Raw genomic sequence first — 16,691 nt, 5'->3', positions numbered from 1 at the left:
CATGTGTGAAGTACATGTACTAAACTAATGTTATTCCCAAATTAGAAAGAAAAGCGTCTGCAGGTTTTCTGTGTGAAAATAATGCTAAACTGCCAACTCTGTGTGTTTGTGTACAGGACTCAGAGGAAAGTAAAGGGGACTATGTGAGCAGAAACTTGAGGGTGACCTATCGTAATGTAAGAAATGTTTATACCCTAATTATAAACTGAGATGGAGTGATAATTACAAACAGTCATGTGACGAATCTGCAAACAAGACATACAGTGCCTTCGGAAAGTATTCCGACTCCTTGACATTTTCCATATTTTGTTACGTTACAGCCTTATTTACAACCTTATTCTAAATGGATTACATTTTTTTTTATCTCAGCAATCTACACACAATAGCCCATAATGACAAAGTGAAAAAGGTTGTTAGACATTTTGCAAAATTATTAAAAGTAAAAACCAGAAACACCTAATTTATTCAGTATTCAGACCCTTTGCTATGAGACTTGAAGTTGAGCTCAGGTGCATCCTGTTTCCATTGATCATCCTTGAGATGTTTCTACGACTTGATTGGAGTCCACCTGTGGTAAATTCAATTGATTGGACATGATTTGTAAAGCCACACACCTGTCTATATAAGGTCCCACAGTTGGCAGTGCATGTCAGAGAAAAAACCAAGCCATGAGGTCTGTGTTTTGAGAAAAATGATTTTGACAAGGTTTTTGATTTAGATTTTGACAAAACAATAACTGATTTGATGAATTGAAGTAAGTGCTCCGCATAGCCAATACATGAAGGGCCTACATTTGTCAACTTTCACAGTTAATGCTTCTGTTTATATGTGTTCTGTGAATGATCTGAACATCGCCAAATGCATCATAAAAAAATATTGCACCTCTGGAATAACGGGCATTCTGGGGTAATAAATACATAACCATCGTTCTCTAGTAATACTAGTCCTGTGCAAGTATGGCTACAGCCTTAATATTAAGCATTTATTGCAATAAAATTATACACCAAATATGGGCAAAATGTTGACTTGGGAACAGGAGTGAAGAAATAGATTTCTTTCTTTCTGAATCTTGAGAGAATGCAATGCTCAGTAAGATACCATCTGTAAAGGTGCTGTCATCATCATGAAAGCATCGTAAACGCTGAAAGTATTTCAACCACATCGAAGCCGAACTGAAATCTTATCAGAAACACGTTGGGTGTATTTCCCAGCTTTCTTTTTCCTGACAACCAGAAAATCCTCCCTGTTTTTTTATTGATGTATTGTATTTTCTCCCCAGAGTCGCTAAACGTCTGCGAAAGATGACAGAGTAAACTTCACTGGTGTCAACTAGATTGCAGCATCTATCGAATTATTGTCAAGTTGACAAAAAAATTGCCTATCAAAATGTCGGAAACTATAAGCATAAACATATCTAAATCAGTTCTGCCAAAAAATCTTTCTGCAGTCTTTGACTGTAGCCTATTGCTCATTTTCTATATTTGCGGTTTAGGGTTGGGTTTGGGCCTCAGATTTTCACTTTATCACATGTAGTTGTGTGGTTGTAGCAGATGGGTTATTAGTGTGGCACCACTCCCCCCCCCCCCACACACAAAAGTAGCCACCATCTATGAGAGCAGGTATTAATGACCTGGGTTGGTGACGGTCTAGCCCAGTTAGACTCACGTGTATCCTGCCACCCACTCACCCACTCACTCACTCACAACCCCATCGAAATGCATCTTTGTTTAAGTTAGAGATATCTGCTTCTTTGCGTGGGCTACATCTCAATCCATCACATCCGCTGATGTCGGCCTTCCACATCGCGGTGGAAGGTGGCAGAACTACAGCGGTGTTACTCAGACCAGGAGACAATCCTGAAAACCGGTCTTCTCATAAAAACTGTAGCGTCTGACCGGTTTGGGGGTTCTCCTTTTTGCTCTACAGTAAAAACATATATTATTCTGCACTTTCTTATATCAATCAAATGTATTTTAATCAATCACATCTATTCATAAAGCCCTTCTTACATCAGCTGTACCGAAACCCAGCCTAAAACCCCAAACAGCAAGCAATGCAGGTGTAGAAAAACTCCCTAGAAAGGCTGGAACCTAGGAAGAACCTAGAGAGGAACTCTCTAGAGACAGCAGGAGCGGTAGAGATACTCTTATTGATCGGCTATGAAAAGCCAACTGACATTTACTCCTGAGGTGCTGACTTGCAGCACCCTTGAAAACTACTGTGATTATTATTATTTGACCATGCTGGTCATTTATGAACATTTTGGCCATGTTCTGTTATAATCTCCACCCGGCACAGCCAGAAGAGGACTGGCCACCCCTCATAGCCTGGTTCCTCACTAGGTTTCTTCCTAGGTTTTGGCCTTTCTAGGGAGTTATTCCTAGCAACCGTGCTTCTACACCTGCATTGCTTGCTGTTTGGGGTTTTAGGCTGGGTTTCTGTACAGCGCTTTGAGATATCAGCTGATGTAAGAAGGGCTATATAAATAAATTTGATTTGATTTGGTTGTAGAGGGTGCAACAGGTCAGCACCTCAGGAGTAAATGTCAGTTGGCTTTTCATAGCCGATCATTCAGAGTATCTCTACCGCTCCTGCTGTCTCTAGATAGTTGAAAACAGCAGGTCTGGGACAGGTAGCACGTACGATGAACAGGTCAGGGTTCCATATCAGCAGGCATAACAGTTGAAACTGGAGCAGCAGCATGACCAGGTGGACTGGGGACAGCAAGGAGTCATCAGGCCAGATAGTCCTGAGGCATGGTCCTAGGGCCCAGGTCCTCTGAGAGAGAGAAAGAAAGAAAGAGAATAAGAGAGAGCATACTTAAATTCACACAGGACAACGAAGACAGGAGAAATACTCCAGATTTAACAGACTGACCCTAGCCCCCCGACACAAACTATTGCAGCATAAATACTGGAGGCTGAGACAGGAGAGGTCGGAAAACACTGTGGCAGTGTGTAACTCCACCCACACGAAGATCACCCCCACGGCACATACCCAAGGGGGGGCGCCAACCCGGACAGGAAGATCACGTCAGTGACTCAACCTACTCAAGTGATGCACCCCTCCTAGGGACAGCATGGAAGAGCACCAGTAAGCCAGTGACTCAGCCCCTGTAATAGGGTTAGAGGCAGAGAATCCCAGTGGAGAGAGGGGAACCGGCCAGGCAGAGACAGCAAGTGCGGTTCATTGCTCCAGTGCCTCCAGTGCTTCACCTTCATACTCCTGGGCCAGGCTACACTATCATAGAACCAGCTGAAGAGATGAGTCTTAAATAGGTCGAGACCGAGTCTGCGTCTCTGACATGGGTAGGCAGACCATTCCATAAAAATGGAGCTCTGTAGGAGAAAGCCCTGCCTCCAGCTGTTTGCTTAGATATTCTAGGGACAGTAAGGAGGCCTGCGTCTTGATTTCAAAACAAACTTCCTATTGATTCATTTTTGGACAATCAATGCATTTCCATGGGCTAATAGCAGTATGAACAAATTCAATGTTTCTTAAAGTAAATGTTTTATGCATTTCTTTTTTAGACCTACAGGGGTCCTAAAATTCAAAATTGAATAGCTAAATGACCGTCTTAAAACAATTCCATGTCAGCTTATTAGAAACCCAGCCCAGGCCCTTAGACTCTTGATGCTGGACACTTCTTTTTATTCTCCCCAATTTCGTGATATCTAATTGCATAGCTCATTCTAATATATCTACTACTGTACATTGCATTTTAGTTGCACTGTTTATTCACACTGCATATTCAGATTCTGAATTCTTGACATAGCTCACTCTAATATATCTACTGCTGCATATATCATTCTTAGTATAATCTTTTCAGTATATATACGCATAGATTGCACTTGGGTTACCGATACAGTGTTATTTGGGTGGTTAATTGTAATCATTCTGAGATTTATTGATGATTTTAGTTTTTGATTCATTTGTGTACTTGTTTGACATTTTACTGCAATGTTAGGAGCTACTAACGCAAGCATTTCGCCACACCCACCATAACCTCTACTAGACTGTGTACGTGACCAATACACTTTGAGTTGATTTCATGGGGTAGGGGTAAACAGGAAGTCAGCGTGAGTACACATGTTTCCTGGTGTGTTTGTCTGTCTGTTTTAATATTGAACTCTGTGGTGTTTCCATAAGTGTTGCCGGACCCTGAGACAGCTGCACTATATCAACTGGCCCGACCATGGGGTCCCTGACACCATCCCTCCCATCCTGGAGCTGCTGCAAGAGATGCGATCTTACCAGGCCCATGGGGATGTGCCCATCTGCATACACTGCAGGTCTCCAAGCTCCCACTACACACACACACACACACACACACACACACACACACACACACACACACACACACACACACACACACACACACACACACACACACACACACACACACACACACACACACACACACACACACACACACACACACACACACACACACACCACCATCTCACAACAGTGAATCAGTCCGAATTACACCAACACAGTACACAGTTAACCTGAAGTTTGAATCATTGTCAGAAACGGAGAGTCAATAAAGCATGGTAAATAGTTCTACAGTTATAGGTCTCCTTTGTGGCTGATGCTAAGCAGTCATATGCTGTGGGGTCCGATCTCATGAAAAAGTGATTGTTCTGTGGATAGAACACATTGTTGTGGGCATCCTGTTGTAGAGCCCTTTAAGCTCAGTCACCTTCCCCTTCTCTTAGACACATAGACAGGAAGAGTGTGGGTGGGAGGCCAACAGACCACTGTGGGTTGTCAAACAAGCACTTGTACATCTCACCCTCTCTCTTACTGTCTCTTGCCATGGTTACTGCTAACCTGTTGTAAGGCCTTGGGTTATCTCAGAGTTTAGTGATGATGAATGTTCAAAGGGTTGTGTTTTTAAGCTCTGTCCTCCTTTATAACTCAGTCGTCTGTCTTTCATGAGTAAGACGAGAGAGAGAACATTGCGTGTTTCCACACTGCAACCACAGTGGTACACATGGAAATGTCAGCGGTGGACACAGGTCTCCTCTTTGAAAGTTACCCAACATGTTTGACATAGGCTTGAGTCGTGTTGCATTACACTCCAGGAAAAGGAGTTTGCCACAACACACGATATCCCCTCACCCTGCTCTCTATAATAAGGCTATAATAGGACGTCTTTAGCATCCTAATTTAGGCCCAATTGTTACAGATTTTTTCCACTCAAGTAAGCCCCAGTCAGATGGCATAACACTTCAGTAGTCAGTTAATAGTAGTGTCTGTGTAACAGGCTGCCATCCAGGCGTGGTATAGAGAACGCGTCACAACATACCCACACCTCCTAGTAGATAGACGAACCACCAGGAACAGAATGTTTAGACACAGGCATCAGGCATGCCCATGCCATAGATCCATGCTCTCGTCTCTACTCAGTTAGTTAACCCAGAGTCGGGGGTGAGGATAGGAAGGTTTCATAATATGACGTGACAGATCTGCTTCCTGGCATGTTTGCCTTGAATTAGTTGGAATAGTTCACTCTCCACGGGAGACTGGGCTGCCCTCATATCACCTACACTACATAATATATGGACACCTGCTTGTCGAACTCTCATTCCAAAATCATGGCAGAGTTGTTCCCCCCTGTGCTGCTTTAATAGCTTCCACTCTTCTGGGAAGACTTTCCACTAGATGTTGGAACATTGCTGCGGGGACTTGCTTCCATTCAGCCACCAGCATTAGCGAGGTCGGGCACTGATGTTGGGCGATTAGGCCTGGCTCGCTGTCGGAGTTCCAATTCATCCCAAAGGTTTTCGTTGGAGTTGAGGTCAGAGCTCTGTGCAGGCCAATCAAGTTCTTCCACACCGATCTCGACACACCATATCTGTATGGACCGTGCTTTGTGCACAGGGACATTGTTATGCTGAAACAGGAAAGGGACTTTCCCCAAACAGTTGCCACAAAGTTGGAAGTACAGAATAATCTAGAATGTCATTGTATGCAGTAGCGTTAAGATTTCCCTTCACTGGAACTAAAGAGCCTAGCCATGAAAAACAGCCCCAGACCATTATTCCTTCTCCACCAAACTTTACAGTTGGCACTATGCATTGGGGCGGGTAGTGTTCTCCTGGCATCTTCCGTACCCAGATTCTTCTGTCGGACTGCCAGATGGTGAAGCGGGTATTCATCACTCCAAAGAAAGCTTTTCCACTGCGAGTCCAATTGCGGCAAGCTTTACACCACTCCAGCCGTCGCTTGGCATTGTGCATGGTGATCAAAGGCTTGCGTGCAGCTGCTCGGCCATGGTGACACTGCATCCAGAGGCAGTTTGGAACTTGATAGTGTTGCAACCATTCTGTAAGTTGGTACGGCCTACCACTTCGTGGCTGAGCCGTTGTTTCTCCTAGATGTTTCCACTTCACAATAACAGCACTTACAGTTGACCAAGGCAGCTCTAGCTTGGCAGCAATTTGAAGAACGGACTTGTTGGAAAGGTGGCATCCTATGACTGTGCCACGTTGAAAGTCACTGAGCTCTTCAGTAACGCCATTCCACTGCCAATTTTTGTCTCGTTTTTTTATTTCACCTTTATTTAACCAGGTAGGCCAGTTGAGAACAAGTTTTCATTTACAACTGCTTCCTGGCCAAGATAAAGCAAAGCAGTGTGACAAAAACAACAACACAGAGTTACACATAAACAAACGTACAGTCAATAACACAATAGAAACATCTATGTACATTGTGTGCAAATGTAGAAGATTAGGGAGGTAAGGCAATAGGCCATAGAGGCAAAATAATTACAATTTAGCATTAACACTGGAGTGATCGATGTGTAGATGATGATGTGCAAGTAGAGATACTGGGGTGCAAAAGAGCAAAAAGATAAATAATAATATAGGGATGAGGTAGTTGGATGGGCTATTTACAGATTGGCTGTGTACAGGTACATTGATCAGTAAGCTGCTCTGACAGCTGATACTTAAAGTTAGAGAGGGAGATATAAGTCTCCAGCTTCAGTGATTTTTGCAATTCGTTCCAGTCATTGGCAGCAGAGAACTGGAAGGAAAGGCGGCCAAAGGAAGAGTTCACTTTGGGGATGACCAGTGAGATATACCTGCTGGGGCGCTTGCTACTGGTGGGTGTTGCTATGGTGACTAGTGAGCTGAGATAAGGCGGGGCTTTACCTAGCAAAGACTTATAGATGACTTGGAGTCCAGTGGGTTTGGCGACGAATATGTAGCGAGGGCCAATCAACGAGAGCATACAGGTCGCAGTGGTGGGTAGTATATGGGCCTTTGGTGACAAAACGGATAGCACTGTGATAGACTACATCCAGTTTTCTGATTAGAGTGTTGGAGGCTATTTTGTAAATGACATCGCCGAAGTCAAGGATCGGTAGGATAGTCAGTTTTACGAGGGTATGTTTGGCAGCATGAGTGAAGGAGGCTTTGTTGCGAAATAGGAAGCCAATTCTAGATTTAATTTTGGATTGGAGATGCTTAATATGAGTTTGGAAGGAGAGTTTACAGTCTTACCAGACACCTGGGTATTTGTAGTTGTCCACATATTCTAAGTCAGAACCGTCCAGAGTAGTGATGGTAGTCGGGCAGGCGGGTGTGGGCAGCAATCGGTTGAAGAGCATGCATTTAGTTTTACTAGCATTTCAGAGCAGTTGGAGGCCACGGAAGGAGTGTTGTATGGCATTGAAGCTTGTTTAGTGGTTTGCTAACACAGTGTCCAAAGAAGGGCCAGATGTATACAGAATGGTGTTGTCTGCATAGAGGTGGATCAGGGAATTACCAGCAGCAAGAACGACATCATTGATATATGAAGAGTTGGCCCGAGAATTGAACCCTGTGGCATCCCCATAGAGACTGCCAGAGATCCGGACAACAGGCCCTCTGATTTGACACACTGAACTCTATCTGAGAAGTAGTTGGTGAACCAGTCATTTGAGAAACCAAGGCTACTGAGTCTGCCAATAAGAATGCAGTGATTGACAGAGTTGAAGGCCTTGGCCAGGTTGATGAAGATGGCTGCACAGTACTGTCTTTTATCGATGGCGGTTATGATATCTTTTAGGACCTTGAGCGTGGCTGAGGTGCACCCATGACCAGCTCGGAAACCAGATTGATAGTGGAGAAGGTACGGTGGGATTCAAAATGGTCGGTGATCTGGGGGGGGCAAGTTGCTGCAGGGGGTGCAGAGCTATTGACCGGGGTAGGGGTAGCCAGGTAGAGAGCATGGTCAACCGTAGAAAAATGCTTATTGAAATGGATCTCTATGGAGATTGCATGGCTGTATGCTCGATTTTAAACACCTGTCAGCAGCAGTGTGGCTGAGATATATCCAGCAATTTGATATATATACTTTTGTATATATATATAGTGTCTATATATTACAGTCTCTGTCTCTTAGTGTGGGCCAGGAGCATGCTTAGTGAAAGGAGAGTTTGTATTTATATAATGTAATTGTTTGTTCTTCTTAATTAGTGTACTGTATTTTATGTTGACCCTGTTCTGCCTGTTTGTCCATGCAGTGCTGGCTGTGGAAGAACAGGAGCACTGTGTGCCATCGACTACACCTGGAACCTGGTGAAAACACAGGTGAGAACTGTACCTGCCCTACCCTGAACTGTACCATCTCCTCCGAACCCGAGTGTGAGCAGAGGATCAAAGACTACTGTATCTATGTTGTGCTGTACTAAAAGCTACCGTATCTGTAACTGTATGTGTGTACAGTCACCTTACTGATCGTCATTGAGTGCCTTTGTGTTTATTTCCAGCTGCTCAAAGAAGACTTCAGCATCTATGACCTGGTTCAGGACATGAGAACTCAGAGGCCTTCTGTGGTTCAGACTAAGGTAAAGTGCCTTCAGAAAGGATTCATGCCTCTTGAATTATTCCACATTTTGTAGTCTGAATTCAAAATGGATTAAATCAAAAATGTTCTCACACATATTCACACAATACACCATAATGACAAAGTGAAAACATGTCTTAAAAATCTTTGGTTAAATCATAAGTATTCACACCACTGAGTCAGTACTTTGTAGAAGCACCTTTGGCGGTGATTACAGCTTTGAGTCATGTTGGGAATGTCTGTATCAGCTTTGAGTCATGTTGGGTATGTCTGTATCAGCTTTGCACATCTGGATTTTGGGATTTTCTCCCATTCTTCCTTGCAAATTTCCTCAAGCTCTGTTAAGTTAGATGGGGAGCAGCGGTGAACAGCAATCTTCAAATATTTCCACAGATTGTCAATGAGATTCAAGTCTGGGCTTTGGCTGGGCCACTCAAGGACTTTCACAATCTTGTTCTGAAGTCATTCCAGTGTTGCTTTGTCTGAATGCTTGGGGTCATTGTCCTGTTGCTTGCACTCTGAAGCAGGTTCTCATCAAGAATTTTCCTGTATTTGGCTCCATTCATTGTTCCCTTTATCCTTACCAGTCTCCAAGTTCCTGCCACTGAAAAGCATCCCCATAGCATGATGCTACCACCACCAAGTTTCATGGTAGAGATGGTGTTAGATGGGATATGCATTCAGGCCAAAGAGTTACATTTTTGTCTCATCAGACCGCAGAATCTTATGCTTTATGCTTTCAGAGTCTTTCACGTGCCTTTTTGCAAACTTCAGGTGTGCTGTCATGAACGTTTTTCTCTTGAGTGGCTTCCGTCTGGCCACTCTCCCATAAAGCCCAGGTTGGTGAAGTGCTGTAGAGACTTGTCCTTCTGGCAGGTTCTCCCATCTCAGCCAAGGAACTCTGTAGTTCTGTCAGAGTAGTCATTCGGTTCTAGGTCACCTCCCTGACCAAGGTCCTAATTTCCCGGTTGCTCCGTTTGGTCGGACAGACAAAAATATGCATAGTCTGGGTAGTTCCATATTTATTCAATTTCCCAATGATGGAGACCACAGTGCTCTTGGAAGCTTTCAACACTCTAGAACTTGTTTTACACCCTTTCCCAGATATATGCCTCATCACAATTATATCTTTGAGATCTACAGTTCCTTGGACTTCATGGTATAGTTTCTGCTCTGACATGCCCTGTCAATTGTGGGACCTTATATAGACAGGTGGCGATAAAAGGAAATTGGATGCACATTAACGTAATTTAGTGTTGTTATGGTCTAAATTAACCTAGTAAAACTCATGGACGATGAGTAAAGCTTAAACCAAGTTATTAATTCACGTTTATTCACCCATTGGGTCATACAGCTGCATAAGACATATTTTCCCCAAGGTAGTATATAAACCCCAATTTGGGCGATGTCCTTCTCTCTAAACGCTACATCTTTGTTGCTAGGCAGGAAATTAAGTGATGTGGGCAATAAACTGTTCCTTCTCCCTTAATGTGACCTGACCTGACCTCGGCCCCCTTCCTCACTAAACCTCATCTCTCCACCCTTATCAGTGCCTGCCACATGTGATTGCCCTTCCTTTACTCAATACATTCCCCCTACATATAACTATTAACTTCTGGTGTACAAACTAGACTATGGCACTCAATATTTAAATAGGATACCTGATAGTTAACAATATTTAAAGTATAGAACTCATCAGTGTCATAACAAAACGGTGTGAATACTTACAGTACCAGTAAAACATTTGGATACACCTACTCATTCAAAGGTTTTTCTTTATTTTTACTATTTTCTACATTGTAGAATAATTTTTAAGTTGTTAAACATATGAAATAACACATATGGAATCATGTAGTAACCAAAAAAGTGTTAAACAAATTAGATTCTTCACCCTTTGCCTTGATGACACCTTTGCACACTCTTGGAATTCTCTCAACCAGCTGAGCACTTGTTTGCTGCTTTTCCTTCACTCTGCAGTCCAACTCATCACAAACCCTATCATTTGGGTTGAGGTCGGGTGATTGTGGAGGCCAACTTATCTGATGCAGCACTCCATCACAATCCTTATTGGTCAAATAGCCCTTACACAGCCTGGAGGTGTGTTGGGTCATTGTCCTGTTGAAAAACAAATGATAGTCCCACTAAGCGCAAACCAGATGGGATGGCGTATCGCTGCAGAATGCTGTGGTAGACATGCTGGTTAAGTGTGCCTTGAATTCTAAATAAATCACAGACAGTGTCACCAGCAATGCACCCTCACACCATCCTCCATGCTTCATGGTGGGAAGCACACATGCAGAGATCATCTGTTCACCTACTCTGTGTCTCACAAAGACATGGCGGTTGGAACCAAAAATCTCAAATTTGACTCATCAGACAGATTTCCACTGGTCTAATGTCCATTGCTCGTGTTTCTTTGCCCAAGCAAGTCTCTTCTTCTTATTGGTGTCCTTTGGTAGTTGTTTTTGAGACTGTCTCCTCCACTTCATCTACACTGATTGAGTTGACGTTGAGATGGGAATATAGAGATTATAGCATTCAGCTGGATTCATCTGGTCAGTCTCTCATGGAAAGAGCAGGTGTTCCTAATGTTTTGTACACTCAGTGTACAGTACATACACACTGTGTGACAGGCCACCTGAGACATTTTTATCACAAAGCGGTATCTCACCATCGTCTGGCACCAATCAATTCTGACATTTTAAGGTGGCATTTACAAACTTCAGAAGCCTTTATTAACTCTCAAATACACTAGACATTTTACATTTCCTGGATTGCAGGACAGTTCTCTTGCAAAAGGCCAGGGCAACCGACATGGCATCTAACTCTAAAATAACTGGTTTTGTGTGTGACTACAGGAACAGTACGAGCTGGTGTACAGAACCATCAAGTTCCTGTTTGAGAAGTATCTGCAGTCCATGGCACCAGCACAGCCTTCCTGCACAGAGGAGGTGAGACAGACAGCATGTTTTGACGGGGAACAGTTATATCAAGATGAGGTGCAGAATCACTAATATTGATCACATAATGAGCAGTTCGTTGGGATGCAAGGTGATTTGTAGATCAATGATTCTGCGCAGTGCGACTGTTGTGTAATCTCAAACACACACAGAGACTCTGGCTTGGGGAACCACTGGCTGTTTGGTGATGTGGTAGCAACAGGCAATGGAACAGAGCAACATAGGCACATAAACTAAGGCCAGTGATCTGTGTCGTATGTAGATACTCATTCACCCTCTGAGAAAGTAAGTGTGTGATTCTGTTGAACTGTTTAGGTGCCAGCGGCCCCCTCTCCCCCTACAGCCAGTGACAGTGAGCTCTCTGACCTCAGCGAGGCGTCTGAAGCTGAACAGGAACCAGAACCTGAGCCACAGCATCAAATGGAACCACAGACAGAGCACAGGTACAGAACAGTAAAGGCTTTTCCCCATCAACCACAGATCTGACAATGAAAGCTTTTTTCACGGTGCTTCAAACCTTGATGCATATCTCTGTAGAAAAATATGTCATAATAACCCATACACTTTCTGAAACAGAGAGAGAGAAATGCCTCCATATTGTGTTGCAGGCACCCAGATAGGGAGGAGCCTGATGGGATATCCAATCACGTCTTACCAGTTGACTTCTCTGCCTCAGCAGCGGTGCATGATGGTGACCCACTGTCTGACACGGCTACGTGCTCCCCCTCAGTCATCCTCAATGCCCTGAGAGCCAGGGACAGGCAGAGACCAAACTCCCTACCAACACAGACTATTAACCAGAAACCACAACCCCTACAGATACAGACTAATAGCATGTCCATGAACCAGAGACCACCATACCCACGACCGACAAAGCCTGATACATTGCCCACCAGCCAGGCCCTGAGACAAGAGCCCAGTCTCCGCATCCCCATCATAACCTCTCAGGCACTCATGACTCAGGAATTCTGTCAGAGAGCCATGGAGCAAAAGAAGGTGGAGAGTGATGGAGAGATCACCCGACTGGTACCACCAGTGCTCTCTGCAGTTTCCATCTCCAACCCCCTCTGTCTCACTGTGGAGGACCTCTACTTTTTACCTGACTTTTCAATGACCTCACCCCTGGCTGCTGAGGCTCCCAGAGGTGCTGATAATGAGGAGGAGCTGGCTTCTCTGAGCAAGTTGACAGAGAACCCCTGTTTCAATGGTTCAAGTATAACTCTTAAAGACCAGGCGATGGAACTGCCAGCCCTTGTTATCACAAACGTTGCCGCAGGTGCACTTGTACCTTTCTCAGATGAAGACAGTCCACCTCCATTACCTGAGAGAACCCCTGAATCATATGTACTGGCTGCTGGAACAGGTGAATGTTGTGTTGCTGTATGCTTACTCTTTTAGATCAATGAAGAATTTGAGAGTGCATAGTTGTCTTTATAGCGTGATAATCTGGTATATCCCATCTCTCTCTCTCTCTCTCTTATATATATATATATATATATACAGTACGAGTCAAAAGTTTGGACACACCTACTCATCCAAGGGTTTTTCTTAATCTTTTACTTATTTCTACACTTTTTGCCTTGATGACAGCTTTGCACACTCTTGGCATTCTCTCGGCATTCTCTCAACCAGCTTCATTTCATTTTTTATTTTTATTTAACCTTTATTTAACTAGGAAAGTCACTTAAGAACAAAATCGTATTTACAATGACAGCCTACCCCGGCCGACACTGGGCCAATTGTGCGCTGCCCTATGGGACTCCCAATCACAGCCGGATGTGATACAGCTTGTATTCGAACCAGGGACTGTAGTGATGCCTCTTCCAGGTGAGGTAGTCACCTGGAATGCATTTCAATTAACAGGTGTGCCTTGTTAAAAGTTAATTTGTGGAATTTCTTTCCTTCTTAATGCATTTGAGCCAATCAGTTGTTTTGTGACAAGGTAGTGGAGGTATACAGAAGATATCCCTATTTGGTAAAATACCAAGTCCATATTATGGCAAGTACAGCTCAAATAAGCAAACTGAAACAACAGTCCATCATTACTTTAAGACATGAAGGGCAGTCAAGAATTTTGAAAGTTTCTTCAAGTGCAGTTGCAAGAACCATCAAGCACTATGATGATGAAACTGGCTCTCATGAGGACCTCCACAGGAAAAGAAGACCCAGAGTTACCTCCGCTGCAGAGGATAAGTTTATTAGAGTTACCAGCCTCAGAAATTGCAGCCCAAATAAATGCTTCACATAGTTCAAGTAACAGACACATCTCAACATCAATTGTTCAGAGGAGACTGCGTGAATCAGGACTTCATGGTCGAATTACTGCAAAGAAACCACTACTAAAGGACACCAATAATAATAAGAGACTTGCTTGGGCCAAGAAACACGAGCAAAGGACATTAGACCAGTGGAAATCTGCTCTTTGGTTTGATGAGTCAAATTTGAGTTTTGGTTCCAACCGCCGTTTCTTTGTGAGAAGCAGAGTAGGTGAACGGATGACCTCTACATGTGTGGTTCCCACCGTGAAGCATGGAGGAGGAAGTGTGATGGTGCTTTGCTGGTGACACTGTCTGTGATTTATTTTGAATTCAAGGCACACTTAACCAGCATGACTACCACAACATTCTGCAGCGATACACCCTCCCATCTGTTTTGGGCTTAGTGGGACAATGACCCAACACAACTCCAGGCTCTGTAAGAGCTATTTGACCAAGAAGGATAGTGATGGAGTGCTGCATCAGATGACCTGGCCTCTACTATCTCCCGACTTCAAACCAATTGAGATGGTTTGTGATGAGTTGGACTGCAGAGTGAAGGAAAAGCAGCTAACAAGTGCTCAACATACAGAATGTGGGAACTCCTTCAAGACTGTTGGAAGAGCATTCCAGGTGAAGCTGGTTGAGAGAATGCCAAGAGTGTGCAAAATTGTCATCAATGAAAACAGTGGCTACTTTGAAGAATCTCAAATATAAAATATAATTTAATTTTGTTTTTTGGTTACTTAATGATTCCATGTGTTATTTCATAGTGTTGATGTCTTCACTATTATGCTACAATGTAGAGGATAGTAAAATAAAGAAAAACCCTTGAATGAGTAGGTGTGTCCAAACTTTTGACTGGTACTCTATATATATATTCAGTGCTTTGGAAAGTATTCAGACCCCTTGACTTTTTTCCACATGTATCTACTCTAAAATAGATTAAATTAGTTTGTTTTCCTCATCAGTCTACACACAATACCCCATAATGACAAAGCAAAAACAGATTTTAGAAATTGTCCAGAAGCCACTCCTGCGTTGTTTTGGCTGTGTGCTTAGGGTCGTTGTCCTGTGGAAAGGTGAACCTTTGCCCCAGTCTGAGCTCCTGAGCGCTCTAGAGCAGGATCTCTTTGTACTTTGCTTCGTTCATCTTTGCCTCAATCCTGGCTAGTCTCCCAATCCCTGCCGCTGACAAACATCCCCACAGCATGATGCTGCCATCACCATGCTTCACTCCAGACGTGACGCTTGGCATTCAGGCCAATGAGTTCAATCTTGGTTTCATCAGACCAGAGAATCTTGTTTCTCATGGTCGGAGAGTCTTTAGGTGCCTTTTGGCAAACTCCAAGCGGGCTGTCATGTGCCTTATACTGAGGAGTGGCTTCTGTCTGGCCACTCTGCCATAAAGGCCTGATTGGTGGAGTGCTGCAGAGATGGTTGCCCTCTTGGAATGTTCTCCCATCTCCACAGAGGAACTCTGCAGTTCTGTCAGAGTGACCATTGGGTTCTTGGTAACCTCCCTGACCAAGGCCCTTCTCCCCCGATTGCTCAGATTGACCAGGCAGCCAGCTCTAGGAAGCGTCTTGGTGGATCCGGACTTCTTCCATTTAAGAAGGATGTGTTCTTGGGGACCTTCAATACTGCAGACATTTTTTGGTACCCTTCCCTAGATCTGTGCCTCGACATAATCCTGTCACGGGGCTCTATGGACAATACCTTCAACCTCATGGCTTGGTTTTTGCTTTGACATGCACTGTCAACTGTGGGACCTTATGTAGACAGGTGTGTGCTTTTCCAAATCATGTCCAATCAATTGAATTTACCACAGGTGGAATCCAATCAAGTTGTAGAAACATCTCAAGGATGATCAACGAAAACAGGATGCACCTGAGCTCAATTTCAAGTCTCATAGCAAAAGGTCTGAATACTCACATAAATAAGGTGTTTCTGTTTTTTTGGCTTTGTCATTATGAGGTATTGTGATGTCATTATGGTATTGTGTGTAGATTGCTGAGGATTATTATTTATTTAATCCATGTTAGAATAAGGCTGTAACGTAACAAAATGTAGAGACAGTGGGGTCTAAGTACTTTCCTAAGGAACTATATATATATATATATACACTATATGTCACTAAATCTCTTTCTGTGCCCTTTAGAGCATCCTGATAACATCTCTAAACCTGAGAGTTTAGAGGTCATCATCCCTCCTAATGCTGCAGCTGAAGCCTTCAGGGGGAACGGTGAGTGGAGGGCCTTTGAAGGCCCTCATAATACTCTTCATAAGCTCTTCTACAAAAGCATTCAAACACATTTTTTCTCTACCTCATTTTCTCCCAAAGGGAGTGCCCCCTCGCCTATCCCCCCACTGCCAGAGAGAACGCCAGAATCCTTTGTGTTGGCCAACAATTCCGGTAGGAGCACTACTGTCTTCCCTTCCCTCTCAGTCCCTGTGGAGATGGTGTTCCAGAAGTCAGAAGAGAGAGAGTGGTCTGGACGTTCAGTGGACACTCTGGTGGATAAGATGTCTTGGACGAGGAGCAAAAGCTTGAAAGTAAAAATGACAACACTCTCAGGTATTTGTCACACAAAACAATCAGTATAATAAAATGTAGAGAATGTCATGTGCAGAT

General features: G+C 43.7%; 1 protein-coding gene across 2 annotated transcripts in view; it reads left to right on the top strand.

Moving 5' to 3' along the window:
- Positions 1 to 16,691, top strand: part of ptpn22 (protein tyrosine phosphatase non-receptor type 22) — a 33,616-nt gene that overhangs the window by 12,626 nt on the left and 4,299 nt on the right. For both annotated transcript variants that reach the window (XM_064922466.1, XM_064922465.1), the window contains exons 7-15: positions 117 to 176; positions 4,150 to 4,292; positions 8,519 to 8,585; positions 8,765 to 8,842; positions 11,700 to 11,792; positions 12,117 to 12,244; positions 12,410 to 13,164; positions 16,218 to 16,301; positions 16,401 to 16,634. In XM_064922466.1, the coding sequence (XP_064778538.1) occupies positions 117 to 176; positions 4,150 to 4,292; positions 8,519 to 8,585; positions 8,765 to 8,842; positions 11,700 to 11,792; positions 12,117 to 12,244; positions 12,410 to 13,164; positions 16,218 to 16,301; positions 16,401 to 16,634 (1,642 nt within the window). The remainder of the gene's footprint in view (positions 1 to 116; positions 177 to 4,149; positions 4,293 to 8,518; positions 8,586 to 8,764; positions 8,843 to 11,699; positions 11,793 to 12,116; positions 12,245 to 12,409; positions 13,165 to 16,217; positions 16,302 to 16,400; positions 16,635 to 16,691) is intronic.

This window comes from Oncorhynchus masou, chromosome 18 (genome assembly GCF_036934945.1).
Source record: "Oncorhynchus masou masou isolate Uvic2021 chromosome 18, UVic_Omas_1.1, whole genome shotgun sequence".
Classification (NCBI taxonomy): Eukaryota; Metazoa; Chordata; class Actinopteri; order Salmoniformes; family Salmonidae; genus Oncorhynchus; species Oncorhynchus masou.
This window is presented reverse-complemented; position numbering and strand designations above follow the sequence as displayed.